This window comes from Syngnathus scovelli, chromosome 1, assembly GCF_024217435.2.
Source record: "Syngnathus scovelli strain Florida chromosome 1, RoL_Ssco_1.2, whole genome shotgun sequence".
In the NCBI taxonomy this organism is placed as follows: Eukaryota; Metazoa; Chordata; class Actinopteri; order Syngnathiformes; family Syngnathidae; genus Syngnathus; species Syngnathus scovelli.
In genome coordinates, this window is record NC_090847.1 from 24,785,774 (window position 1) to 24,811,271 (window position 25,498).

Below are 25,498 nucleotides of genomic sequence, written 5' to 3' on the forward strand. Positions count from 1 at the left end.
CAGTACTAGGATTGCGGGGCAGCTCGGTTACTAAGTGAAGATGTTCGCGTCACCATTTTGAGCTTTAGAATCCATTTTTAGCTTTCGAATCTGCGCTCATCAGTGAAATGCAGGCTCTTAACTCCCCGCCATACAGAAAATAAACAATAACACTTATGTCTGTGTAGATGACAAAAAAAAAAAAAAACACGCGCACACACACAAAAAGCACATGGTTATTTTTTTATTGTTATTGTGACGGTACAATAAAACTTGACAGCTTAAAACTGAAGTAGTGGAACCAAACATAGCCAATTAAAAAAACAAATCTAACCTATACAGTACATATGCATATTTGTCAATTAGATACTAAAATACAAGTCAAGTTAAAACTATTAACTGATAAATAATGAATGTGAGGCAGTACAATTAATGAAATTACTGCAAATCAAATGTGTCGATTATATTTTTTGTGTGCAAATAGAGACACCAGTATTTTCTTCACCACCCGCAATTTTTTTTTTTCAATATCTGCTTTTGTTTCCAAGCATGTCCAGTATAGTCTAGGTGAACTTTCTTATGTAGCGCAGTTTGAGGTAAGCAATGGCGAGGAAGGAGATGGTCATGACCCCGAGGGCAACGTGGTTCTGCCAAAAGCCCCAAGCCGAGTAATCCACGCCTTGCTCCTCCAAGAAGTCCTGGCCCCTACAACTGGAGAAAGTCACAAAACAAATGACACTCAGGCAAATATCTCTCTCTCACGTACGCGCACGCGTGCGCGCAAACGCACGCACACACGCACACAAATCCAATCGAAAGGAATGAAACTTTTTAGAGTTCGTCAATGTCTGAAGATATAATAACGTGGCTATATTATAATTTCTTCAAAAAATGTAATTTTGAAGATGCAAGAACTATGCAAAATGCTTCACAAATAATTTACCCGATTCAGATTGTCGGCGCCAATACCGTGCTTGAGCGCAATCAAATTTAAAAACGGAGCAATGGCGTCACCTGGCGGCTATTTTTTGTAGCCTCCAGCCGAGGATGTCGTGTGCGCGCACTCTCATGAACGTGTTTACTTGATTGGAACAGGTGCGCTTGTTAGAAGGAAACGTTTGAGCTTGAAACTTTTGCCACCTCGAATGCGGTCCATTTTGTAAGATTTCAGACGGCGCTTTTATTTTTGATGCTCGTGGGAAAAGAAATGAAGTCATCTAAAAGTAAGTCATGCGAACGTTTTAGGTCTACGGGAGCACATTAGCATTGATTCACTGGCATGTAGATTTTGTTAGCTCATTTGAAAGGACAAGAAATTCTCAAATCTAAACCATTTCAATTCCCTCAGGACCTTTTAGACTTAATTTTCCACATCTTCCAAAATTACATTCACCACTTGCTGACATTTGAACGGTTCTTACATTGTCCCTGGGGGGACACTGCTGCTGTTGAGGCTGCGGCAGAAGTCCAGCCCGTAGAACTCATTCACCTGCAGAGCCTGGGGACCCGGAAATAATGTGTGCTGCTTACTGTATGTGTGCTTACAAATGTTTTGCAAAATCTTGCGTATGAATTAGGCTGGATGACTGAGAGAGTCAAGTGACATACGCTAGGTGGGGCTTATGTGTGTCTGACTTACACCGAGACCATAGCGAGGTATGCTCAAGTATTTCAACCAAGCCAGCCAGCTGACGATGGAGGGAAGATTGACCAGCAGGCCCGCAAAGATCTGAAAGGACACGCCCAGTATTGGTCATTTGTCCGTTTACAAGCACCTAGACATCTGATGTGAGCCTCACCATCATGAAGACGCAGGCGATGGTCATGAAAATGTTGGCGATGGCCACCACTGTCTGGTCGGCAGAGATGGCCAGCGCCATGGCAGTGGCGGTGTACGCCACCAGAGTCACGGTGAACATGAAGAGGAAAAAGGCCTCCACCGTTGGCTTCAAGCCTGCACGCAATCCAGATGTGGATTTTAAAGCGTTTCATCAGCGTCAACCAAACCATGGCGAGAAGCCGTCCGTAAACCAAAAAGAGGAGAACAGCCGGTAGTGCCCACCAATCATGAAGTAGGCCACACAGCTGAACACCATTGCGGGGATGGTCCTCAGCGTCACGATGTCCGAGAGGATCTTAGACAGAAAGTAGACCGACACCCGGTAGTAGCCGCTGATGTACTCGTGACTGCAAAGATAGCGAGCGAGATCTTCAGCTGTTGCACGTTTTCACGCGTCGCCATGTTTTTCTGTGTCGCACGCACATGAAGAGTTTCCTCTCGGCGATGAAGAGCTCGGCCGACGACAAGGAACTAAAACACTGGTTGACGGTGATGAAGAAGAGGGCGCCGAACCTGCAAAGGTGGCCAACCAGCTGTGTTTGGAGACGGTAGCAAAGACCAGAAAACAGTACACAACGCATCGGGTGGCTGGGTTGAAGCTGCTGAGATACTTTTGGGGGTGTTGACGATGGACGAGAACGAGAATGATCTCATCGGAGGGACAGCACAGACGGAAAGGTTTGGAGAGAAAGCTTGGGGTGCCACAAGTTTGGATACTTTCAAAATCAATTGGAAGAGGAAGGTAATAAGGCAAGAGTTGCCAGCAGGTGAAGCTAGAGTAGATGGTAGAGGACGATTTGACTGTGATCCATGAACGGGGTTTGGCCTCAAGGACAAGAAGGGCCTGTAACCTGTTTTGGATTCCGCTCTGGTCTTCCTGGACGTTGAAGAAAATGGCTCCGACAACCAGAGCCAGGAACAACGTGACTGCCACCTAAACAAAAACTCCATTAGCTGCAGTTCCTCTCATTCTCCCTCGATGACGCTATTGACTAGTCTCACCTGAGCGATGGAGGTCTGCGGGTTGAGCAGGAGGTTGCGGAAGGTCCTCTGAAGAACCCAGCGGAACTGCGTCAGGAAGCTGGTATTGTAGGTGATGGTTCTGGAGCGAGCGGTGCTGCTCGCCTTTTTACCTTGGAGAATTCTCTCTGAGGGAAGACAGTGAGGCGCCGTTTCCTTTTCTGCTTTTTTGTGTCTTTGCTGTAATGCAGACTTGTCCCTACCCAACTCTGCTTTGGTTCTCTTAAAGTCAGAGCAGTTTCTGTATTCCTCCACCAGTTTGTCCTCGATTCCCTGTCTGGATTTCAACACAGAGTCCGAATCTAGAAGGAGGATTAGAAGCGGGTTAAAAGAAAAAAACAAAACGTGAGCATTCATTTGGCAGCACACCTTCTCCGTCTATGTTGCCGACGGCCATTGCGGTGGAGTCTCCGTTGATAACGTCCAGGAAGAAGTCTGCAGGGTTGTTGTGAGGCTCACAGATGTACCCTGAGAAAGGAAAGGGGGACGGACGTCAGGCCTCGGTCAAGCAAACGCGGCTAAGACCGGCGCGCTTCCTACCGATTTCTGAAAAGTAGTCCAGAGCGCTGTTTGCCGGCCCGTGGTACACCTGAGTGAGTATTTCGACAGTGTAAGAAGTCACTTGAGCGCAATGTACGTGAATTGGTGCAAGTGACCTGTCTGCCGTTGACGAGCAGAGTGAGGCTGTCAAAGAGGCGATAAATGGAGTAGCGAGGCTGATGGATGGACAGGATGATGGTGCGTCCCCTGCTGGCCATCCTGGAAAAATATTGAGGCGGCAGGTTGAGATGCTCTTGTTGATACAGCTGTCGTTGTGCTTATTGTTCTCCTGTCGCTCCCCGAGGGCTCTCCTGTTTCCGTTTTCTCTGTCCACCCTTTGAACTTATCGTCTGTCTTCCTTCCCAACGATTTGACTTTTGGTTGCCGTGCGTGGGCAGGCACCTTTTGAGTAGCATCAGCACAGAGTTGGCGGTGCTGGCATCCAAGCCGGTCGTGGGTTCATCCAGGAAGAGAACGGGCGGGTCGATGATTAGCTCCATGCCAATGTTGGTGCGCTTCCGCTCGCCCCCGGAGATGCCTCGAATCAGCTGGGTGCCCACCTGCGCACCGTGGCCACGTTAGAACGCAGGACGACCACCGACCTATGCCTCGCCTCACCCGGGAGTCGGCCACGCGGCTCAGTCCGAGCTCCTGGATCAGCTGGACCACTTTCTGCTCCTTGGCTGCCCGAGAAACACTGGACGGAAGACGGAGCGCCGCCGAGAAGCTGAAGTTCTCCCTGACTGTCAGTGTTCCCATCACCACGTCATCCTGTCACCCAACGCAAAGCAAACGTTTTTGATGGCGGTCCGACGTAAAACAGACATTACGACACAGATTGTCACAAAATCGTATCTAAGCAACTGACAAGACAATGATATTTCGCTCCGTACATTTTCTTGCCCTGACATGTTTCTGATGGTACTTTTCTCACCCGCGCCTCGTTATCCCAGATCACTTTACATATCTGTCTCTGTCTCGTCATACCTCATTTTCAAATTGTGGCACTGGCAACATTACGACGAGGTCACTGGATCACAGTACGCTTAAAGCTATTGTGTTTATTGACCTGACGCTCTCGAATGTTTTCAGACTCGATTGTTCAAATCAAATAGAGGTGATTTAAGGAAGGGTATTGGAAGAAACATTTGTGGCGGAAAACTCGGGCAAATTACAGAAATCTGATTACAAAGTCAAAGCAGCAGGAAACATTTTCCCCGTGTGGTGCTCACCAGAAGTTCTCGTGCCGACGTGCAATGGATTGTAAGAGGCAGGGGTACTTGGGTCTCACCTGCACCACGTACCCTGATAGACACTTAAAGTTGGGTGGTTGAGGGGCGCCGTCAATGAGGACTTCTCCCGACAGACCGGCAGGATCCTTCCGGGCAGCCAAGACATCTAGGAACCTTCAACCCACCCCCCAAAAACAAATGCGTGGTGGTGATGATGAATGTGGCTTGGTGACATTTTTGCCAATTGACGACACTCACGATGACTTTCCACTTCCGGTTGCTCCCATGATCGCATTGAGGCCCGGCTTCATGATGCCACTGTGGAGGGCAGCACATTTTCGGCTCGTCTACTTGTAGGCATCAGGTTGTGATTTCAAAATCATCTCAAAAAACTGAGAGCAGGGGAACGAGCTGTAAACACGTGAGCGTTGACTTGAACCGGCCTTCACCTTTAGCTTCAATTGGTCAATGATTACACGGGCTGGATCGTAAAACAGACCGGGTGCGGCCTTCGTTCAGACATTCGTGACAGGGACGGACGTTTTGTCATTTCAAAACCACGAGCATGCTGGATGGAAACTGGAATAGGAAGAACCGAACCCATTCCGCTTCTCTTGGAACAATTCGCGAGTGTGTTTATTGGTTAAAGCCCAGCGCATTTCCTTCCTGCTCCTCTGGCACGTACACGGACGCTCGCTTCCACGTTTCAAAAGAGTTTCTCACTTGAGGTCAATCAGGATATCTTTGGAGCTCCTTTTCTTCCTCCAGCATAAACATCCTTGAGCTTGAGTCACTTTGTAGTGAATGTTGTGAAAGCTAACCGCGGCGCCTCGTTGCGGCGCATCTGCGCACTGAACAAGAAAAAGCACACATATGCAGACGTCAACTGAACTTCTAGTTGTTGTGGCGTCGGAATGAGGTACCTGCTCTTTGACTGCGTTCGTCTGCTGCAGTTCCATCATAACTCGCTCGCCCTCCTACAAAATGCAAAACAAAACTCATTCCTGACCGTTGAAGTATCGTAACAGAGGCTGAGTCAACCAATGTAGAAACAATGAACGAGCGCCGTTCAATTTCAAAATCGTCTGGGGACACAAAACGCTGATGTCAGCACAATTCCCTTCAAACGATTGCCTCACCCATTTTTGTGCCCCGAATCAAAGCGCTCAGCTATCGGCATCAGACACAAATTCACAGATTTTGCACCAAACGTAATCATGGCAGGGGAGAAACTTCCAAAAATCTATTCTAAGCCCGCTTTATTTGACAAACTTCGATCTCTGCCCCTCCTCCACTCCTTTACGATTGCTCATTTTTCAACTTAAGCGTTAGTAAACGTTACACGGGAATTGAAAGGCTCACTCACCGGGCGCGGCAACAATCAGCGTGTGTGTGACTGTCATCCAAACACAAAGCTCTGCTGCCGCCACTGCTGCGCTGCAGGAGGGATTACACGCGTGTGCTGTTTTACGGCGGCGCGCAACTCGCTTTTGTAACTGCAGATCTGACCCATGGTCCACATAGATACCGTGCGCAAGGTGTCATGCTCATTTTGCACTCATGGAGAAAAACAAAACTTGCTGGACCGAGTGAGCGGCTTGGGAAAAGGAAGTCTGGGATTTCCCGGTATTTAGTTATTTTATGGATAATTGAGGACACAAGTCGGCTTCGACTGGTTACTAGGATACTGTCTGTCATTCACACCTGAGGAGAATGTTTGCTGCCTCTGCGTATGGGTCACTCCCAAAGGAAAGTGAAATGTACGTGCTGAAGTTGTCTAACAATGCTGTTAATTGGGGACTTGTAACCCTCCGGCCTTGTTTGAGTTTTAGGAGCCTTTGCTGTGTAGTTATAACATATCATTAGTACTTTAACTGTTTTACCCTTTTCAAATTCGTTGGAAAACAGCAAAAAAAATGAAATTCAGATCAACAGCAATGTCAAGAGATACAAGTTTAATTAGATTCGTCACCACGGTAGTAAGTCAAAACATAAATTGAAATTAATGGATGTTCATTGAAGACCATCAGCGGGAAAAAAAAAATTTTTTCCTCTGAGCGAAAATATTCTACATCACAAAAATATGGGGTATTAATCTAATTAAATAGAATGTGCATCATGATTTTAGTTGCAATCTGATTCAGTGTGTACTCCTTCTGGTGTGCCCAATTTGGCCACTAGAAGGCAGTAGGGTCTCGTAGAGACATGCAGACACAAATCAACTTCCACGAGTGCTACTGACATTTTGTAAATTGCTGTAATATCTAATATATTACTATGGTCATTTCCTGTAATATCAAGCTCGTGGGGTGAAGCTAGCTATTTTTAAGGTAGAGTTGTCCCATTGTTTTTTGTCTCTTGTAAATATATTTCAGGTGGCAGCATGGTTTTACTTATTAATGATCTGATTTAATCATTCTCAATCATTTTCATGGGTTTCAATTAGCCCTCAGTTATTGATGGATTGAGAACAAATGCCCTGTAACTTCATTTGAATCAATGCCTGCAAAGTCATTTTTCTCTTGAGAACGGCATCCAGTTTGTAAATTCTGCCACAAGTGTAAATGACATACGTGAAAGTTTGAAGTGCGTCAACCTGCAGGCCCACTCCTGTCGCCGTCAGCCAATGGGCCGCCGCCGCCAAGATGCTGCCTGACACAACCAGCTGACTCGGTATTGTTCTGCCGTGCGTATCAGCGCTCACGGAGCGTCATCATCTTATTCGCTGGATGGACGTCGGCCCTTCTGCCCAACGTCGTGGAGCGCGGGAGAGACGTTTGAGAGAAAGGTCTGGCTCCACTACAGCAGCTGAGAAGCAAACATGTGGGAGGAGAATTTGGACAAGGAGCAGTAAGTCACATTTCCAGATCCAGCGATGCCTTGAGATACAAGTTGAATTCGTTCAGTGACTGCGCTCAAAACCTCAAACTCTTGTGCAAGTATCTCAGATCAGGTTTCCCTGTGGAAATGAATGGAAGCACCCCAATTTTTGCGCATTTCTGTTTTCAATAATGAAAATCAAGTCCTGATCAAAATAATGGCGTCATAACAAAGAAATAGAATGTCAAGAATTCAATAGATTGTGCCTCGTGAGCTAGTGCTGCAATCCAATTCAATGTGGCGTTCCTCCTGGTGTGCCCGCCTTGTCCACCAGGAGGCAGTATAATTGCACACCTGCTCATTTGCCAAACTGCTGCTTGTTAAGTGAGTCGAGTCGACTGCTGTCAAATTTCAAGTCAAAGCAAAGAATCAGCCCTACAAGAGCTTTTATCTCAAGGCGCCAGTGTGAGAAATTGTCACTTCTTGTGTGCCCGCATGTGGACCAGTGACGTGGGCCAGAACCTGGACTACTCGCCCGTGTCATGGGAGGAGTATTTTGAGCAGATGGAGGACGTGAGTGTGGTCCAGGCTGACGGCCGAGACATCTTCAGGGTGTACAAAGCTGGACATGAGGGCCCCCTGTTGGTTCTTCTGCATGGAGGAGGACACTCGGCCCTGTCCTGGGCAGTTTTTACGGTAAGTGTGACTCCAGAACTGTTCCGGAACATGAAATGCTTCCAGGACTCGCCATAAGACTCTTTTGTGCGTTGTAGACTGCCATTGCTGCCAGAGTGAGCTGCCAGGTTCTTGCCATGGACCTCAGGGGGCACGGTGAGTCTCGCATGTATTGTTTGCGGTATTATGCAAAATCACAACTGTGATTATTTAAGACTAAAGTGTAGAATGGTAAATAAAAACTATTTGCCAGCTCCAGTCCTAATAAAGTGGATTTTGTCCTCCTGTAAAGGTGACACACTTGTCCGCCAGTCGGACGACTTCTCCACTCAAACTATGTCCAGGTACGCAATTAACTTATCAGCAATTTAGGTTGAAAAGTCAGTTTCGTAAACATAAATCTACACTTGCACGTTAAAGCAAAATGTCCTTTCTCTTGGTAGTTACGTCACAAACGTTTGATTTGGAATGTAAGTATATATATTTTTTTGCCTCGGCTGGTTTTACGACGACCGTAAGTAAGGGAGGAAGGTTGAGCAGTCGTTTGGGAATTGGAGTTCACGTACGGTGTGTTGCCTAGAAACAACGTCACCATATTGGCTAGCACTGAAACTCGCTGCCAGTTGATGCTCACCTTCTTGTCACTCAGCTACGCAATGCTACGTAGCAAGTGCTCTCCTGGTTCCCTTCACTGTGCTAACAGAAACGGACAACAAAACTAAATGCACAAGAACCAGAAAGGATTATAATATTGCAAACTATTCCAACCTAGGGAAACACGTGTGCACAAAAGCGGCCAGCCTGTCATCCAGCCGCCGCTAACCAGACAACCTGTACATGCCGCCCACAGCGACGTCGCCAACGTGGTCCGGGCCTGCCACGGGGAGATTCCTCCTCCCGTCATCTTGGTTGGCCACGGCGTTGGCGGCGCCATCGCTGTGCATGTGGTCAGTAATGAGCTGATGCCCACCGCTGTTGGACTCGTGACCATCGACGTGGTGGAGGGTAAGGCCTTTTCATTTAATTTTGGGTCATCGCACATTGGCTTTGTTTGTCGTTGCAGTTTTACGTATATATTTAAACTTCAAGATTGTGGAGAAACACATTTAGGCTGTGGTCCTGTTTTGGGTGTGATCGGGTCCAAAACGTACCTCCGCCATGATCTCTGTGGGCAGGAAGTGCAATGGAGGCGCTTCACAGCATACAGAACTTCCTGAAGGGGAGACCCAAGTCCTTCAAGTCTTTGGACCACGCCATCGAGTGGAGGTGAGCAGTCATGGAAGGAAGTAGACCCCAAGACCTCGTTGCCATTGAGACCTTTGCCTTTGGTTCTTCAAGCGTCAAGAGTGGACAAATCCGAAACTTGGAATCTGCCAGAGTGTCGATGGTTGGTCAGATCAAAAGGTCGGTTTGGTTTCGGTTCGTTAGTTGTGTGACTCGGTCTTCGGCTGCACGCGAACTTGTGGCTGTGTGGCAGGTGTGAGGCGGAGGAGGCCGACACCCTGGAGGGGGCCGGCCCAACGAGGGAAGACGCGGTGGAAGACCGGAATGAGGAATTCTATGACCGAAGCTACGTCGACGATGCGAAGAACGCCGCCACGGAGGCCGGCGGTGGACAAGGCCAGGTATAACGACATCATTGTGTATGATTTTGTCTGACGTATACGCTACGTTGAAAAAATTCTAGGCTTTTGGATGTTTTTTTATTTTGTATTTTGCATTACATTTTCGCTATTAGCCTTGTTATTTTTTAAACACGTTTGACATCATAAGACTAAGGTGACAAGGCTTTGTCTGCAGAGCATCTACAAATGGCGTATAGACCTGTCCAAGTCGGAAAAGTACTGGGACGGCTGGTTTCGGGGGACCTCCAACCTTTTTCTGGCCTGCAACCTGCCCAAACTTCTTCTGTTAGCAGGAATAGACCGGTTGGACCGGGACCTGACCATCGGCCAGATGCAAGGTGTGCAGAAAAATACCATCAAAGGCAACTTTTGCCTCTGTTAAATGGGGGTCCTTGGAAAATGTTCATCCAAACATCCGGAAGTTAGCTAAGCCCTGTTGTAGACAGTCAACTCTCCTCTTTTGTACAGCTTTACTCTCGTTTCCATGGTGATAGCTTCTTCACAGGCACCTGCTGCTGTCAGGCAAGTCAGTCAGACGCCGCCCACGAGTGACAGCCCAGGTGGGGGAGGGGCGGGGGTGTCGGTGGAATCAAGGTGGCTACAATAGGTACAACATAGGAAGAAAATGATTTGTAGCCACAGAATAGTTGTGGATCCTTACAGGACCAGAGTTGGCTTTGCAAATCATCTCCCCCCCCCTCCCCCTCCTTCTATCGCCGTCTGAGGCTTTGTGTGTGTTCCGCAGGTAAATTCATGATGCAGGTGCTGCCGCCCTGTGGTCATGCAGTGCAAGAAGACCAACCAGACAAAGTAAGAAACCACTCAGTTCATTGGTGCAGTCCATATTTGGACTTAAACTTTTTTTTTTTGTAGCTTGAGTGCATCAGTATGTCAGTACAGGGGATTTTGTTTTATCATCTTACAAGGAATAAATAAGAATTATGTAAATAAAGGTAGTCATGATTGTGTGAAGGTTTCTGATGCCGTGGCCGCATTTCTGCTGCGATACAAGTTTGCCGAAGCCAAAAGAGCAAGAACAAGGTAACAATGAGTCAGTGGATTGAAGAAAGAAAATTGCTTTTGGTTACACTTGTCTTTTTCCTCATTCTCTCTCTAGTTCAACTGCTTCTTTGGCCACTGGTAAGTCGACTTTCAGCCTTTGTCATGAGTGAAGGATGTGGAGAAAGGAGCAGCTAGAGGTCAAAGGTCAAACACTCTGTATCCTCACTGTCTTTCAGAATAGCACAAAGATGATGGACGGATCTGCACACATGAAACAACACAAACCTCCATCTTCATCACTGATGTGAAGCTGCTAAACAACTCCAAACATTAAAATGAACTCAAATTTGAAAAAAATAGTGGCCAAGGCGTTATTTTTTTGTTACTTTAGCGCTGGTAAAAAAAAAAAGTCTCAGCCAATAAGAACGCGTGAACGCATACAACACAACAGAGAAGTTTAATTCGAACAGCATTCACTAGAGAAAAAGCAGCCGTGACGATGAGTTGTCGTCGTCACATATTACAGCGAACAAGCTCGGCACCGGGGTCAAGTGCTCACATAAACGGGGAGCAAGGTAAGCTTTGACCACAACAACAAAAATCCTTTGCATTTGCCAGCAAGCTTGAAAGAAATTTGCAGCCTGTGAAATTTTTATGACGCACCGAGAGAGTGTAAAATGTCAGACTTGAAATGCTCTCGTATACAAATAACAGCGTTATTGCCGCTTCACAAAACCGATGGTGCCAAAAATCTATTTAACAAAAAGCAAAACCGCTACTGGGATTCTTGCTTGATGCATTTGTTCCTTTCATTTTGGCAGAAAACTTGGCCTGAAAATATTGCGTGACGTGCCACAAAAAAAAACTTCACACCACTTTTGTTTTGGATCCAAGCTGTGCAAGTTCATGTTTCAACATGGGAAAAAATGTTGACCTTTAGGATGTCCGTCACTTGGCGTCGTTCTTTATGTACAAGACACCGCCAGCAGGAGGAGGGGCGGGGCGGGAGCGGCGTCGATTTCATCTTTCTGGCATTACAAAAATAAACATCTCGTCTGATAGCAAAATAGATGACAATCTGGAGCGCTTGTCGTTACGCGCCGCCTCTCTGTCCTCTCCCCATGGTCACGGCGGGAACAGTGAAAGAGAAAAACTTTAAAAAATTGATTGTCAGCGATGGGACTAAGGAAGAAATGTTGCTTGCTCGCCGTACCAACATTTCTTGCCATCTTATTGGGGACGGAAGGAGAAGCAACACTACAATCGCACACACGAGCAACTACAAGGTCAACACAAATGTTCACCCAGTGGCCTCGTTGGGCGAGATTGCGGAGTAGGACGAGAAGTGAGCGGGACCAGGTCCTGGAACATTCCACAAAAGGTAGATGACGCAGACAATCACCAGTGGGAGGAATCGCATGTGCAAGTCCCAAGTTTCTCTGACAAAAACAAAGTTAGTCAAATAGCTGGTAAATTTCAAGCGAGTTGGGCAATCTTGCTGAGTTGCAATATTGACTTGCCACAAACCAGTCTCTCTCTTCTCTATGACTTCCTTTTCCATTAAGTTTTAACCTGACAGGACGTAATCCATGGATCTTTTCATGTCAAGTCCCAAGCAGTCGTTCATCAGCCAAATGTAAAATTGGCAACCTCGTGACTGGAGAGGGATTTGCTTTCAGTCGTTTTCTCATCAATGCTTTTTGTTCTCTTTGGATTCAGGAAGTCCAGCGTAACCCCGAGGAAATTTGGAGTTTTGGAACGCCGTTGGGATACACGTTGACGAGTCTACTGTTTCCATCCTGTAACCAGGTTTTTGGGGAAAACGTGGTGTGGTTGAGGTGCCGGTTGTGAGTAGGCCAAGCTCAAAGAACTACTTTTTCCATTTTGCTTGTTTGGATTTTTTTTGGGGGGGGTTTCGCTTCCTCTCAGGACTTGTCCCCTATGTGAGATGCTTGAACGGATCCCTCCTCATCTGACAGACCCGTTTCCACGGCGATTACCAGCGATGCCATGGAGACGCTGCTCACCATCGGCTGGAGCTCACCTGCAGGTAGCAAGACGGAAAGCGTTCAAACACTCCAATTCATTGTGCTGCTCGCTCCGGTATACCTGCCTTGGCCACCGGGGGGCAGTACTGCGTAATACAGCCATGCAGACACAAAGAATAGACTTCTACTGCATCTGTGACTCATCGAGAGGCAGGCTGACCCGTGTGAGTGTCGGTGGTGGCCGTCATAGGACTGTCCCTCAGAGTGTCTGGCGGGTCGTGGTAGTCCTGCGGGAGTCCCATGCGTCGTACCCCCGGGTCCAGAACCACAGAAGAGCCTCCCTCACTTAGCGTGCCGTCGCTGGCCGCCCCAGAGACTACGGCCTCCAGCGCTAGGGGCCCCGCTCCGCCGCCCGGAGCCAGGTCGTAATCCAGCGGCAGGTCGTCCAGGCAGTCTGCGTTTAACTGGTAGATAGACAGCAAGGATGACGCCACGAGCCCCCCATTACCCCCTCCCCTCTCTGGTCCGCCGTCGTACTCACAGCGATTCCCAGTGCTTTCAGGATGTTCATCTTGCACATTGGACACGTGCGATGGTCCAGGAGCCACGGGTCTACGCAGCTCTTGTGGAACAAATGTCTACACACAGACACAGATTCTTACAGGGTTAGCGTTCCAGGGAAGTTACGCTGGAGAACTTTGTCAACTTTTCATGGATATTAAATGGAAAGGTCAATAGCAGTTGAAGTTTATATACTTGCTTTATTTTCAGAGCAACCAAACACCCTCGAGCTCAATGCTGATTATTAATGGACAGCCCTATTTAATGGTTAGCATTGGCGATTGTGGTTTTAACAGTACTCGTAGGCACATATTCTTTATTATCTGCAAAGAATGACTAAATTGGATTGCCGCATTAAACAAGTACTTTACATTGTATCTGTTATAATATCGTGCAGTGCAAAACAAAAATCTGTCTCCCGCCAATAGGAATTCAAAAATAACGAGAGGGGTAAAATACCTGCACGGCAAGATGCGGACCACGTCGTTGGCCTTGTAGCCTTCGATGCACACGGCGCAGTTATCAAAGTCGGCCTCTATCTCTTGGTCGCCCTTCCTGATGGTGCGCACCTGCAGCTTGCTGATGGCCTTCTTGGCTGCGTCACCGAGGCGGCGCTGGAGAGGAGGATGGTGACTTAGGCTTGGAATTGTTGACTAATGTATACATTGTTTAGTTTGGCGCAATCTTGTGGCATATTTCGACTGGGAGAGTTCCTGAAATAGTTCACTCAAAATTCTATAGTTGACATGATCATAAAAAAAAAAATAAAAAAAAAAATCTCTTTCTGGTAATCAGGTGACGAATATGCGTTTGCCATCAGCCCCCGTGTGGCCATCCCAGTTGTACCTGATTGCGGTCTCGCGCGTTGGCGTATCGGAACCTCTGGATGTAGTAGAAGACGAGCCAGGCCAGCGAGATGATCATCAGCACGATGAAGGAGATGGACACAAAGACCACCGAGGTACGGCTCACATACTTCTGCAGGTTCCTGGTCCCGATGGTGATGGTCATGGTGACGGTCACGTTGCGCTCCAGCAGCGACACCACCTCACGACCTTTGGGCTCCGGAATCATGATGGCCACCACGTCGCCTGTGCCTGAGTAGGGGAGAAGGACAGCTCAAAAGGTCAGAGGGAAAATTCTGAGTGGCAACATTGCTTGAGGACGTCTCGACTGCTGACACCTTCCGCAAGCAACGTTCTCGTTTCAAGATGCTTGTTACAGCGTTTACTCCTTTGCAGACAGCTCCACTCGCCTTGCCTTTATTTCTACAAGTGACCATGAGTGTCACTTGATAGAAACGGAACAAAACATGCTACATAGAAAAGTACCCCAAAAGGTTTGGCCTGTCTGGCTTTGAGGTGAAACTTCAGGATGAACCAATACTGATCTGCAACTTTTACAGATGAACCTGATTCGACCCGCTCTGAACACTTGAACGCCTGTATCGCAAACTGTTCAATGTTGTTGTCAAATCAGTCCCAAATGGACGTCCACCCCCTTCCTTTCTGTGACTCGTCAAGTCCCTTCAGTTACAACACGCTGATTTGACGCTGAGACTCTTGCCTCCTTCTCCCGTTTGAGGGATTGTTGATCAATTGCTTGCTCTGACGATAGTCGAGAGAGATTTCCCTAGAGCATCATAGATTCACCCCGAGATATCGCACCAAATTCCGGCGATACTGGCAAGATATGTACGAATAAGCGTGAGAGGTACGAAGAAGGGTGAGAGAAGGAAGCGGTGGGCGCACCCGGATGAGGCATGGTGATGGTGTCGTTGGCGTTGGACGAGCCCACGTTGAAAATGACCACGGCCGAGGCGTTGCGCTCGGCGGCGTGCCGGATTTTGTCCCTGTACGTGCAGTTGCCGCGGGCGATCAGAGCCACCCACGCACCGGCTTGGGCTGGCACCACAAACGGGGTGGAGGGGTCGCAGGCCTGGCGATCGTGCGGAGCGGCGGGCAGGACGACTACCCCCTTGGCGTCCCGCTTGGGCGAGTGTTCCCCGTAACGCCCGCATTCGGACTTGTCGATGCGCAGCGTCTTGGTGGCGGGCTCCACGTAGGTGATGTTGACGAAAGCCGTGTACCATTCCTCCCGCTCGGCCACGGTGAAATCGAGGCACAGCAGGTGGACGAAGCAAAAGGACAGCAGCCACGTCGAGAGGGCCAGGCTGCGGCAGGCCGCCGCCACGGAACACGGAGCCATGACAGAACGGAAAGCGAGTGCTAGTCGGCCATGGGGCTTGGCGCCCGGGCGGAAGCAGGAGCGAGGCGCGTATGGATGTCCTCCGTTTGTCGCTCGCTGTCTTCCCCTCTTTCAGCTCTTGGATCCCCTGCGGCAGGCTACGTCAAGAGCAGGCGCTCGCTAGCCGCCTCCATCTGCAGCCAACAAAAACATCCGCACGAAGTCGGGGAAACGCAAACAAAGCGTCGGTGGCGCGGCGAGTCGAGTCGCTAATCAAAAGGTGGCACCTCAAAAATTGAGCTGGGGGCGTTCGCGTTTCCCGTTAAATTGTAGACGCCATTTAAACTGCATTGTTTTGACAGGGCCCCAGCTTTCCGGCAGCTCCTGATTTGACAGGGCATCAAGGTAGCGCCTCGCAGTTAGAAAAGAAGGCTACTACCGGTTGTGGGTTGTCAAAACAAAGGAAATGTAGCTCTGAGGGAGGGCATCCAAGCAGCGGTTGCAGCGGTTCGTTGGGTTTTGTACGAAGAAGTTAAATTTTTGTTAATCGCTCGTTTTAGTTTTGTTACGATCGTGGAACCGAAGAATAAAAACAGAATCTTTGCATTTTATTCTGAAGTAGGAATCATTTAAACATCTGCTTTCACCAGCGTCAAATTCGAATCGCGGTGTGTTTCGAGATTATGTTGTTGCGCCACCCAGTGGTCTGGCATGCTGGACTGTATGGAGTACACTGTACTGTACTGTATATAATCTACAGTAAAAACTACAAAACAAACTGACAAATAACTCGTTTTCAAATCAGACGAGTAAAAACTGGTCAAATACTAAAAAAAAAGATATTAAAAGTGAAGACAATTTGCAATTCTAGTAATGACACACGAATTTGAAGCACAATTTGTTTTCGCGGGCCACATAAAATGATGAGGAGTAAATCTTTGTCAAAATGGGTAAATGAAGCATTCCTTTTTTCAGTCCACGTAAGCAGGAAATTGAGGAGTCTAGGCTCAATGTAAGAGTCGAAACGTGAAGGTAAGGATTCCTTTTAAATGCGCAACATTTCATTTCTGAAAATAAAGTAATGAATTTAAAGTTTTTCTTTGACTAGTGAATTAACCTTTATTTTGGAGAGCCAGAGCAGCCGCTGTGGGCTTGACACTTGTTTCCTTCTCAGAGAAATGCTCACTTGTGTCTTCTGTGTCGAAGTGACCAGCAGAAGCGAACGCAATGGAAAAAAGCAGACGACAAAGTCGACTTGGTATGAAAAAATAACTTCTTTTTTTTTTAAATCTATTTACCCATTTTATGTTGTAACCGATCCTGTCACGGGCCATTCTTACGCATTTTTCAACAATGCCCATTAATCCTAGTTGCTTTCTCGGCGAACGGCTCTGCGGCAATTTAAGCAAATACATCTTTGTCTTCTTATTTTTCCTCTCCATCTTCCTCCAGGTGTTGCTGCCACTCTGAAGGGAACATCTGACGAGAACCTTCCAACAGGTTACTAACCTTTTTTCTTTTATTTTCCACATTGCACGCATGACCCCAGCTGGAGACATGTCATGTGAGCCCATTTCAAGTAGATTACACATTTACCCTCGGAAGTCACCCATTAATCTTAAAGTGTGTATCAAAGTGCAGCTACAACAGGCAAATGCATGTTTTCATATGATTAACTTGTTGTTGTTTGTTTTCTAACACAATTGAACAATGAAACAAAATACAGCCTGTTTTGTTTTGTGGTGTTTAGTGACTAAAACGGGCGGCTCGGTGGCGCACTGGCCAGCACGTCCGCCTCACAGTTAGGAGGGTGCGGGTTCGATTCAACCTCCAGCCCTCCCTGTGTAGAGTTTGCATGTTCTCCCCGTGTCCGCGTGGATTTTCTCTGGGCACTCCGGTTTTCTCCCACATTCCAAAAACATGCTGATTGAGCACTCCAAATTGTCCGTAGGTGTGAGTGCGGATGGTTGTTTGTCTCTGTTTGCCCTGCGATTGGCTGGCAACCAGTTCAGGGTGTCCCCCCGCCAAGTGCCCGATGACTGCTGGGATAGGCTCCAGTACGCCCGCGATCCCCATAGGGGCAAAGCGGTACAGAAGATGGATGGATGGATGGATGGATGGATGGATGGATGGATGGATGGATGGATGGATGGATACTAAAACCGACTGATGTCGTTCGAAGGCATGCAGGGAGATTTGGATGATGATCCCTGACTTTTGTGCACTTTCAGCTCTGCCCGTGCGCCTGGATGCGGTCACGGGTCACGAGCGTCTTCCTGCACACGAGGAGTCGCAGGAAATGCTGCGAGGGAAACTGCGCACTCAGCAGGCTGACAGCACTGAGCTCAGCACTCTCATTGAGGTACGTCACAAAAACACACTCGGAAGGTCATTCGGGGGAAATCAGCAAGCAACAAAAACTGTGTCAAATAGGAGTTGTCTGCTCACCTCGTTGCCATTGACCGTGAAGACCAAGTGATTTTTGTCACGTTCCAAACATTCGAGGAAGTGTGGATGTTCGCAACGCACTACACACTTGGTACGTTGGCAATATTGGTGCTGTTCTCCCCCAAAAATGTTTCGTGCGCTTCTCATATCGTGTTTGTCATAGGCCGGCTTGGTCATTGCATGGAGCTTTTGTTGTTTGACAAGGAGTTGTGGCTCCTCTCCTTGGAAAACCATCTTGGAATCAAAGTTTCCGTTCCGGAGGACACTCTACATGTTCTCTACACGTGCGTCCTCATGGAAGAAGGTACAAAGTGGGTGGTAGTCATGAACAAACACACAACAACAAAACAATACAGTCGTCTAAAATGACATCCAAAACATGACTTCAAGTCAAAGTGAAGTGGATACATTTGTTATACATATTTATCTGCAAATCCTGACACATGGTGACTCGAGTCAGGTGACACGAATCCCTTCGAGTGTCACTTGATCGCAAATAGCGAGTTGTGATGATCTGTGTCGTCAGCGTCAGTGTTTGCTCGCTGCACCGCCAGTCGGATGTTTGATAGTTGCACCTCCAGACCCGACCTGTACCTGGAGCAGGGAGACGTCGCGCTCTTTGAGCCTCCCTTCCGGAACTCGGGCTGGACAGTCCTTTGCTTGTCCGACGGCTCCCGAGGCACCGGGGCCAAACCTGCGCTGGAGCCTGTGATACCTTTTCATCGGTGAGTTAAAACAGCAGGCACATAGAATGCAGTGTAGCTCTGTTGAGCGCAGCTTTACTGGGTTCCAGATGAGGTTCTCCTGCCGATAGGTGGGGGCGGAGAAAAATCACAACAGTAACCTGTAAAAATCTTTGGAAGTCATTCTCGTTGAAGTTGACTGTAAAACCGGCACCGAAAATGAAAGCCGTAGCGCACTCGACGATGGTGATAAAAGTGGCCGTTGGCATTCATGTGATGTTTCCGCAGGTGGTTTCTCAAGTCTTGTCCAGAGAAGATTTTGGTGGGTGATGGCAAACCGGCCCGTGACTTCCCCATGCTCTTCGGTGAGGTGGCAGTTTGGATTATTGCGATTTATCTCCACTTCTCACCCTACACACATTCAATGGTGTCTTGAGAGATGAGTGACTCTAAGTTTTTTGAGACATGAAATCGTTTTAGACTTGCTCTAGTGCAGACTTGAAATACAAGCACCGTGTCATAGCAGTTGGCTCAAACTCGACACTTTTGCCGACCATCATCACCACTGAAAAATAATGGCGAGTATTGAGGTTTTCAATAGCAGTCCCAGTTGAAGTATACTATAAAAGTGAGCAGAAAATCTGCAGAATTAGCCAATGTATTCAAAGCCACCACATAGATCATTGGGACAAAAGAAAAAAAAGATGACTACCCTTTACGCCAGTGGTTCTTAACCTTTTTCCTTCTTCGCACCCCATTCAATTCACCAACCAGTTCACAATGTTCAACCCAGCGTGGGACTGCGCGTCTTGGACTCGGTCTTGGCAGCTTTGCCGGAGTGCTGCGCCACGCCGCTGGAAGGTCTTTGGATTTTGGTTCCTGCTTTTGACCAAAACCGGAGGACTCGAGTGACGTGACGCGAGGTCCCTGGATTTTGGTTCCTGCTTTTGACCAAAACCCGAGGACTCGAGTGACGTGACGCGAGGTCCCTGGATTTTGGTTCCTGCTTTTGACCAAAACCCGACGACTCGAGTCACGTGACACGAGGTCTCTGTATTTTGGTTCCTGCTTTTGACCAAAACCCGACGACTCGAGTCACGTGACACGAGGTCCCTGGATTTTGGTTCCTGCTTTTGACCAAAACCCGACGACTCGAGTCACGTGACACGAGGTCCCTGGATTTTGGTTCCTGCTTTTGACCAAAACCCGACGACTCGAGTCACGTGACACGAGGTCCCTGGATTTTGGTGACTGCTTTTGACCAAAACCCGACGACTCGAGTCACGTGACACGAGGTCCCTGGATTTTGGTGACTGCTTTTGACCAAAACCCGACAACTCGAATCACGTGACACAAGGTCTCTGGATTTTCGTTACTGCTTTTGACCAAAACCCGAGGACTCGAGTCACGTGACTCGACTCCAGCCAGCCTCGAGTTTCCGAGTCACGTATGAAAGTTGGCCCACATGTCTTGAGTGTTAACTTTTTGATTGGCGTCCAGGGTTGGTGCTCAACATGCGCGGCGTGGGGTCTCCGTTGTATGGGTGACCTTCGCAGGGCGGCAGAGAGCTACCACGCCGCTGTGGCCATCTGCCAGGAGAACAAAGACGTGCCCAACCGAGCGATAGCGCTTGCCAACCTCGGTAACTTATCTGCTTATTAGCGTGCCTCCGATGATGACTTGAGTGGAATTGCAGTAAACGACGTGGGCAATGGCTTCTCCTCACAAAGGCCTGCTGTGTCTCAAGGCCGGAGCTAAAGGAGTCGCACGGAAGCACCTGATGGAGTCCGTGCGGCTCTTTTCCTCGCTGGACGGAGGGCACGAGACGACCTTTGTCGCCGTGCTCCTGCGCCTGGGTCAACACTGGGGTGAACGAGCGGCGGATGCATTTTGGGAAAGGATGCTACGAGGTGGGCTTTGCTGCTGGCCATCAAAGCCAACCTCCCAGACTGTAAGTTGCTAAAAAGAGGACCTTCTCATAGCCAAAACGAGACATGAATTCAGACGACGACAACATCAAATCATCCCAATGTTAATATTTGCCAGGCCAGCTGATGGCGGTAAGACGTCTGTGCCACTTTTATGAGTGGGAGAAGTCCGGACCGGGCCCGGCGCGTCATCTACAGCCAGTACCAGGTCCGACTGCTTCAAGGGACACCCGACCGAGAACGGGAGGGTGACACATTGGAAGCCATCAGCCAGCTCTTCCTCTCGCTGGCCACGCAGAGGTTCCCCCACCCGGTTCGACCGCTTGACGTTCCTGTGTGGAATTCTCCCAAACGTGAGCTCCCACATCATCACGTAGGGCCTATCGCGCAGCTCTCGACCACACCAAGAGCAGTCTGGCTATTTTCATCGACCTGGGCCTGAGTGAGAAGGAAGCGTACGGATGGCTTCAAGCTGGCAAGATCTACCACCTCCTCGGCCAGGCGGAACTGGTGGAACTTTACGTACAGGTGTGGAGTACAGCTGCCAGCTGGCCCACGACATCACCAGCGTTTTTTCTGTCCTCTGATTTGTTGGTCAGACCCAAATGCAAATAGGCACTAATTGGCATTTTGGGGTCAAATTAGATGAATTTTGTTGAATTTATTTTTGTCTTGTCGAGCTATGAAGATTGATTCCGAATTGCACTGCGGATGAGTGAAATTCCCCCGCACACATTTTTTGTCCCATGTGGTGGGCAGGTCGCACTGAATGTGGCTCTGAGCACAGGAGACAACAAGTTCATCTTGAAGATGCAGGAAGCTGCTGGAGATATCTTCTTCAACAGTCGCCATGATCAAGACAAGGCTATCATCTACTACACAGGGTACGTGCCCCCAAAACAATGTTTGGACTCTCTCTCTCTCTCTCTCTCTCCTCTCTCTCTCTCTCTCTCTCTCTCTCTCTCTCTCTCTCTCTCTCTCTCTCTCTCTCCTCTCTCTCTCTCTCTCTCTCTCTCTCTCTCTCTCTCTCTTCTCTCTCTCTCTCTCTCTCTCTCTCTCTCTCTCTCTCTCTCTCTCTCTCTCTCTCTCTCTCTCTCTCCCTCCTCTCTCTCTCTCTCTCTCTCTCTCTCTCTCTCTCTCTCTCTCTCTCTCTCCTCTCTCTCTCTCTCTCTCTCTCTCTCTCTCTCTCTCTCTCTCTCTCTCTCCTCTCTCTCTCTCTCTCTCTCTCCCTCTCCCTCCCTCTCTCCCCTCTCTCTCTCTCTCTCTCTCTCTCTCTCTCTCTCTCCTCTCTCTCTCTCTTTTCTCCCGGCTCGCTCTCTCTCTTTTCTCCCGGCCAAGTCAAGTCAAGTTATTTGTATAGCCCTAAATCACAAAGAGTCTCAAAGGGCTTCACATAGCCAAAAAATGACAATTTTTTCGCTCTTATTGCTACATGAGTCATTGGTCCTCAAGTTAGGCAGGAATACCCTTGCAAAAATTGAACTGCGATATTGCCAGGGAAGACTGGGATACGTGCTACAAAATGGCGTTAAAGCACCATTTTGTTGTATCACTGTGCAACCTCTCGATTAACTGTGGTTCCGTGGCACCAAGGTAGTGTAAAGTCATCTTTTCATTACTTTGGCCTGAGCACAAAAACAGAACTTGCGAGTTTTGGACAGACAGATAATGGATTGATTGAATTTGGTAGCTTTGCTCATTCGTTGTGCTCCCTGCCTGCCCTTGACGCAGGATGGCGCTCTTCCCATGGCGGACAGGTGCGGCGCCGTTTCGAGCAGGCTGAGGCTGTGCAACAAGCTGGCAGAAGTCATGTTCCAACTACAACTATACGGAGAAGCCTTGGAATTTGCTCACAGCGCTCTGGAGATCAGCGTCAAGCTAGGTAGGAACCAGAAATGGTACCAAGTCACACATGTGCAAGTCTCAAGTGAGTCTCAAGTCTTACTTAACCTTCAAGTCTCAAGTAAGTCCCAAGTCATTTTTTTTCTTGGGCAAGTCAAGTCAAGTCCAAGTCCTTAAATAGGTTAAGTCCAAGTCAAGTCACCTTATTATTGCAATTTTACCCACAGAATCTGATCTTAGTAACGTGAAAAGACAAGATATAAGTAACTTTAAGTAACCATCATTGTCCAATGTGTCGAACCTGTTTAAAACATATGACAATAATTTGGATTTGCACTGTAATTACTGATACTCAGTAAAATACACCATGGAATCAAACAAAGAAGACATTACCTCATACAATGATTGACAGCTCAATCCAAACAAATGAACGTCTGCCGACAGTGTCCGACACATTTGAGTTGCAAATATGAAAAAATAATCTGAAAAAAATCTGAAGGAAGAAACACATTAAAGAGCATTAGAAACTTTTCATGTTTCATCTGTAACATCTGGTTGATGTTACAGATGAAACCCGAGCTCTATAAACTTCAAACGGACAAAGTTTGAAGTTGTCGCCTGGCTGTCTGAAATGTCTCTGTTGCATATCTTGCACTGTGCCGTCCGTCTTTTGCCGTCATAAAGGTAATTCCGATAGCCGAAGGCACCGCTCCCGCTGACATGTTTGTGCATGTCTGATATAAAGGGGCGTGATTCTCCAATAAACGCGTTAGGTAGGTAGAGAGGGCACGACTGATTGATTGACAGGGTAGCGATCCAATCATGACAACGCCATTCTCAGCCTGCGCTCCTACCGTGTTATCGATATTACTTTTTTAAATGTATTATTAATTTCATATTCAAACTGAAAACATAAACTAAATAACACTCAAGTCATCGTGTCTCAAGTCAAGTCAAGTCCCGAGTCTTTAACTCCCAAGTCGAGTCTCATGTTTTTTTTATTTTTGTCAAGTCAAGTCACAAGTCATCAAAACAGCGACTCGAGTCGACTCGAGTCCGAGTCGCAGTGACTCGAGTCGACTCTCGTCCAAGTCACAGTGACTCGAGTCCCCATCTCTGGTAGGCACTACCTGCACGTCTTGCTTATGGCAGCCCACATGGCACTGGTCCAAGTCCTAGTGCATTTTCATTTGCGCAAGGAAAGGGTCTGATGTTAGATTTGCCTTTCGTGGCGACCGGCCACGCTCCGTGCAGGTGAGGTCCTGAACGAGCGAGTGGCCTACCATCGTCTGGCCTCCTTGTACCACCGTTTAGGTCAGTGCGAACTGGCTGAACACTACTACCTGAAGACTCTGAGCCTCTGCCCGGCCCCTCTGCAGTTTGACGAGGAAGCCCTCTACTACGCCAGGGTATACCGGACCTTGGGGGACATCCTTTTCTACGATCTGAAGGTACTGGATTTTTGGACTCAAAGTGTGATTGTTTGGCCAGGCAGCGGGGCAAGCAAAGAATGAAGTTGGCAAATATTTGCCACATTGCCTACAAATGAAAATATGACCAACAAGGGACCCTCACCCAAAGAAATGGGTATACTCGACGTAACGTCAAAAAGAAGGCATTTGGTCGACTTTTTTTGGTCAGAGTTAGTTTTTGTTTTCTCCAGGACCCTTTTGACGCAGCGGGCTACTACCATTTTGCCCTGGCCGCAGCCATGGATGTGGGCAACAAGAAGTGGCAGCTGGTGCTGTGCACCCGCCTGGCCACCCTCTACCACAACTTCCTCATGGACCGCCAGCTCTCGCTTTCTTTTTACAAGCGATCCCGAGGCCTCGCCGCGGAGCTCAACGTGAGGAGGATGAACACGGCCGCGGACCGCGCCAACGTTCCAGTTTACTAGGTGCCGCCAGGCGACTGTCTTTGAGTAATTCCGCACTACCCTCTGACGTTTCTGTGCACTAGAAGAACTACTTTTTGTTACCGGTGAGCTGAAACTTGGCGACAACTGTGTCCTGTTAGTCGTGCCAGTTAACCTTAGTAGTAGTGCTAGCAGCAATTGCACTGGCATAGCTATGATTCTTTTATTTTTTGTAGGGGTAGGGTGGAAATACGCAAAGGGTCTCTCTGAAAAATCTGAAAATACTTGAGTTGGTTAAAGCCCACGCAAGCACGGGGAGAGCATGCAAACATTGAGACCGGAAGAAATGAAACGTCTTGGGTACAGAAATAATCATAACTCAGTTGCTACGCGCTTCCCATGAGAAATTTGCGCCGACAAACGAGTGCACATTGGTTGGAAAAATAGCCAAAAGACCGCAATCCTTAATGACTTGGCATCAAGTTGGTTGCCTTTCAACATGCGTTGCGTGATGAAGTAAATATAAGGACAAACAAGATGAATTTTCAAGTAATAAAGTGTTAGTTCTTGCACTGGGCTCCGCCGATTAGGTCTCCCCTTGTCCCTGTTCCTATCGCCTCCTTCCCCCAAGTGAGGAGTTGTACAGGTTGATGGCATTTAGCAGTCTATTGGTCCCACACTTGAGGAGGAGCAGGCTCCTCTGAATGATGCTAGCCTTATTAAATCAAAGTCTGCTTTATTGTCGATTTCTTTACATGCCAAGACACACAAAGAAATCGAAATTAGGTTCCCACTATCCCACGGTGACAAGACATAGTACACAATATACATACAAGTAAACAACACAAAAAAACAACAACAAGCCACAAACAATGACTAAATAAGAGTGCTGAATAAATAGTAAATAAACAAATAATAAATAAGAGGAGCAAAAATGGAGCAAGTGTGCGTAGAGCAGTCAGAATATAGCGCAAAAGTACAGCACGCTACGCAGAAGGGGGGGAGAGAGTTCAGGATCCTAACAGCCTGGAGTATATTTTTAATTCATGGCAGATTTGTAAAACTGCTGTTATGACTTTTCGAAAGCCAACCAACTTGATGCTTTACTAGCATTCCCTGAAGGGCTAACGCCTTACTCAAGAAAGTTGGGTGTAATTGATTATTAGAATGATTCGCTGGTTGTTCAAGTGTAGAAATAAAGACCATTTACGAATGTCAAAGAAATGAAAGCGTCCGTGTGCTTGCAGGCTTTGTGAGGTGTGTGACGGTCACA

The 25,498-nt window shown here is 47.9% G+C and overlaps 4 protein-coding genes across 10 annotated transcripts; 2 read left to right on the forward strand and 2 right to left on the reverse strand.

Moving 5' to 3' along the window:
* Nucleotides 1–203: 203 nt before the first annotated feature.
* Nucleotides 204–6,118, reverse strand: abcg2a (ATP-binding cassette, sub-family G (WHITE), member 2a). 2 transcript variants are annotated; one of them, XM_049760917.2, is made up of 19 exons: nt 5,978–6,118; nt 5,535–5,588; nt 5,335–5,462; nt 4,870–4,929; nt 4,671–4,785; nt 3,998–4,150; nt 3,782–3,939; nt 3,496–3,598; nt 3,380–3,428; nt 3,209–3,307; nt 3,043–3,141; nt 2,822–2,967; nt 2,671–2,753; nt 2,243–2,332; nt 2,042–2,166; nt 1,779–1,933; nt 1,619–1,708; nt 1,401–1,477; nt 204–690 (listed from the first exon to the last, which is right to left on the reverse strand). In XM_049760917.2, the coding sequence occupies exons 2-19, from the start codon at nt 5,571–5,573 to the stop codon at nt 543–545; spliced, it is 1,917 nt and encodes a 638-aa protein (XP_049616874.1). In that variant the 5' UTR covers nt 5,574–5,588; nt 5,978–6,118; the 3' UTR covers nt 204–542. The 2 variants fall into 2 exon arrangements, with proteins under 2 accessions (XP_049616874.1, XP_049616885.1); XM_049760928.2 differs by lacking the exons at nt 5,335–5,462; nt 5,535–5,588; nt 5,978–6,118 and having other exon boundaries at nt 4,684–4,785; nt 4,870–4,904.
* Nucleotides 1,022–16,080, forward strand: LOC125992528 (protein phosphatase methylesterase 1-like). Of its 5 annotated transcripts, XM_049761676.2 has the most exons (14): nt 1,029–1,202; nt 7,214–7,461; nt 7,929–8,127; nt 8,205–8,262; nt 8,399–8,450; nt 8,879–9,111; nt 9,282–9,372; nt 9,445–9,510; nt 9,584–9,731; nt 9,907–10,069; nt 10,477–10,541; nt 10,705–10,772; nt 10,849–10,871; nt 10,970–16,080. In XM_049761676.2, exons 2-14 carry the CDS (start codon nt 7,433–7,435, stop codon nt 10,972–10,974), a joined length of 1,200 nt encoding a protein of 399 aa, XP_049617633.1. In that variant the 5' UTR covers nt 1,029–1,202; nt 7,214–7,432; the 3' UTR covers nt 10,975–16,080. The 5 variants fall into 5 exon arrangements, with proteins under 5 accessions (XP_049617612.1, XP_049617618.1, XP_049617633.1 ...); XM_049761655.2 differs by having other exon boundaries at nt 1,022–1,202; nt 10,849–16,080; XM_049761661.2 differs by having other exon boundaries at nt 1,022–1,202; nt 7,309–7,461; nt 10,849–16,080.
* Nucleotides 11,172–15,490, reverse strand: LOC125992479 (RING finger protein 150). 2 transcript variants are annotated; one of them, XR_007489650.1, is made up of 6 exons: nt 15,034–15,490; nt 14,129–14,379; nt 13,742–13,896; nt 13,263–13,359; nt 12,847–13,185; nt 11,172–12,777 (listed from the first exon to the last, which is right to left on the reverse strand). XR_007489650.1 is itself a non-coding variant. In XM_049761560.1 (6 exons), exons 1-6 carry the CDS (start codon nt 15,488–15,490, stop codon nt 12,659–12,661), a joined length of 1,323 nt encoding a protein of 440 aa, XP_049617517.1. In that variant the 3' UTR covers nt 11,172–12,658. The 2 variants fall into 2 exon arrangements, 1 of the variants encoding a protein (XP_049617517.1); XM_049761560.1 differs by having other exon boundaries at nt 12,942–13,185.
* Nucleotides 16,081–16,643: 563 nt separating the features above from the next.
* LOC125987830 (SH3 domain and tetratricopeptide repeat-containing protein 1) lies at nt 16,644–25,454 on the forward strand. The gene is given in 20 exon segments (XM_049752355.1): nt 16,644–16,727; nt 16,922–16,969; nt 17,701–17,831; nt 17,903–18,008; nt 18,081–18,221; nt 18,444–18,642; nt 18,889–18,965; nt 19,375–19,461; nt 20,101–20,126; nt 20,128–20,242; nt 20,331–20,467; nt 20,469–20,510; nt 20,512–20,551; nt 20,647–20,693; nt 20,695–20,828; nt 20,906–21,056; nt 21,288–21,416; nt 22,260–22,410; nt 23,625–23,821; nt 24,034–25,454. Coding segments are annotated over 20 exon segments (2,223 nt in total). The 5' UTR covers nt 16,644–16,696; the 3' UTR covers nt 24,268–25,454.
* The last annotated feature ends 44 nt before the right edge of the window (nt 25,455–25,498 follow it).

What these genes read in the sequence shown, in the direction of transcription:
- abcg2a (XM_049760917.2), bottom strand. Translation starts at nt 5,573, where the DNA reads ATGATGGAACTGCAGCAGACGAACGCAGTCAAAGAGCAG. An exon ending in GCCGAGAGGAAACTCTTCAT is followed by an intron (nt 2,167 to 2,242) that starts GTGCGTGCGACA and finishes CTATCTTTGCAG; the next exon opens with TCACGAGTACATCAGCGGCT. An exon ending in AGTGTCCCCCCAGGGACAAT is followed by an intron (nt 691 to 1,400) that starts GTAAGAACCGTT and finishes GACTTTCTCCAG; the next exon opens with TTGTAGGGGCCAGGACTTCT.
- LOC125992528 (XM_049761655.2), top strand. Translation starts at nt 7,433, where the DNA reads ATGTGGGAGGAGAATTTGGACAAGGAGCA. An exon ending in TGTCCTGGGCAGTTTTTACG is followed by an intron (nt 8,128 to 8,204) that starts GTAAGTGTGACT and finishes TGTGCGTTGTAG; the next exon opens with ACTGCCATTGCTGCCAGAGT. An exon ending in GCCAAAAGAGCAAGAACAAG is followed by an intron (nt 10,773 to 10,848) that starts GTAACAATGAGT and finishes TTCTCTCTCTAG; the next exon opens with TTCAACTGCTTCTTTGGCCA.
- LOC125992479 (XM_049761560.1), bottom strand. Translation starts at nt 15,490, where the DNA reads ATGGCTCCGTGTTCCGTGGCGGCGGCCTGCCGCAGCCTGGCCCTCTCG. An exon ending in TGAAAGCACTGGGAATCGCT is followed by an intron (nt 13,186 to 13,262) that starts GTGAGTACGACG and finishes TCTATCTACCAG; the next exon opens with TTAAACGCAGACTGCCTGGA. An exon ending in CACCACCGACACTCACACGG is followed by an intron (nt 12,778 to 12,941) that starts GTCAGCCTGCCT and finishes TGCTACCTGCAG; the next exon opens with GTGAGCTCCAGCCGATGGTG.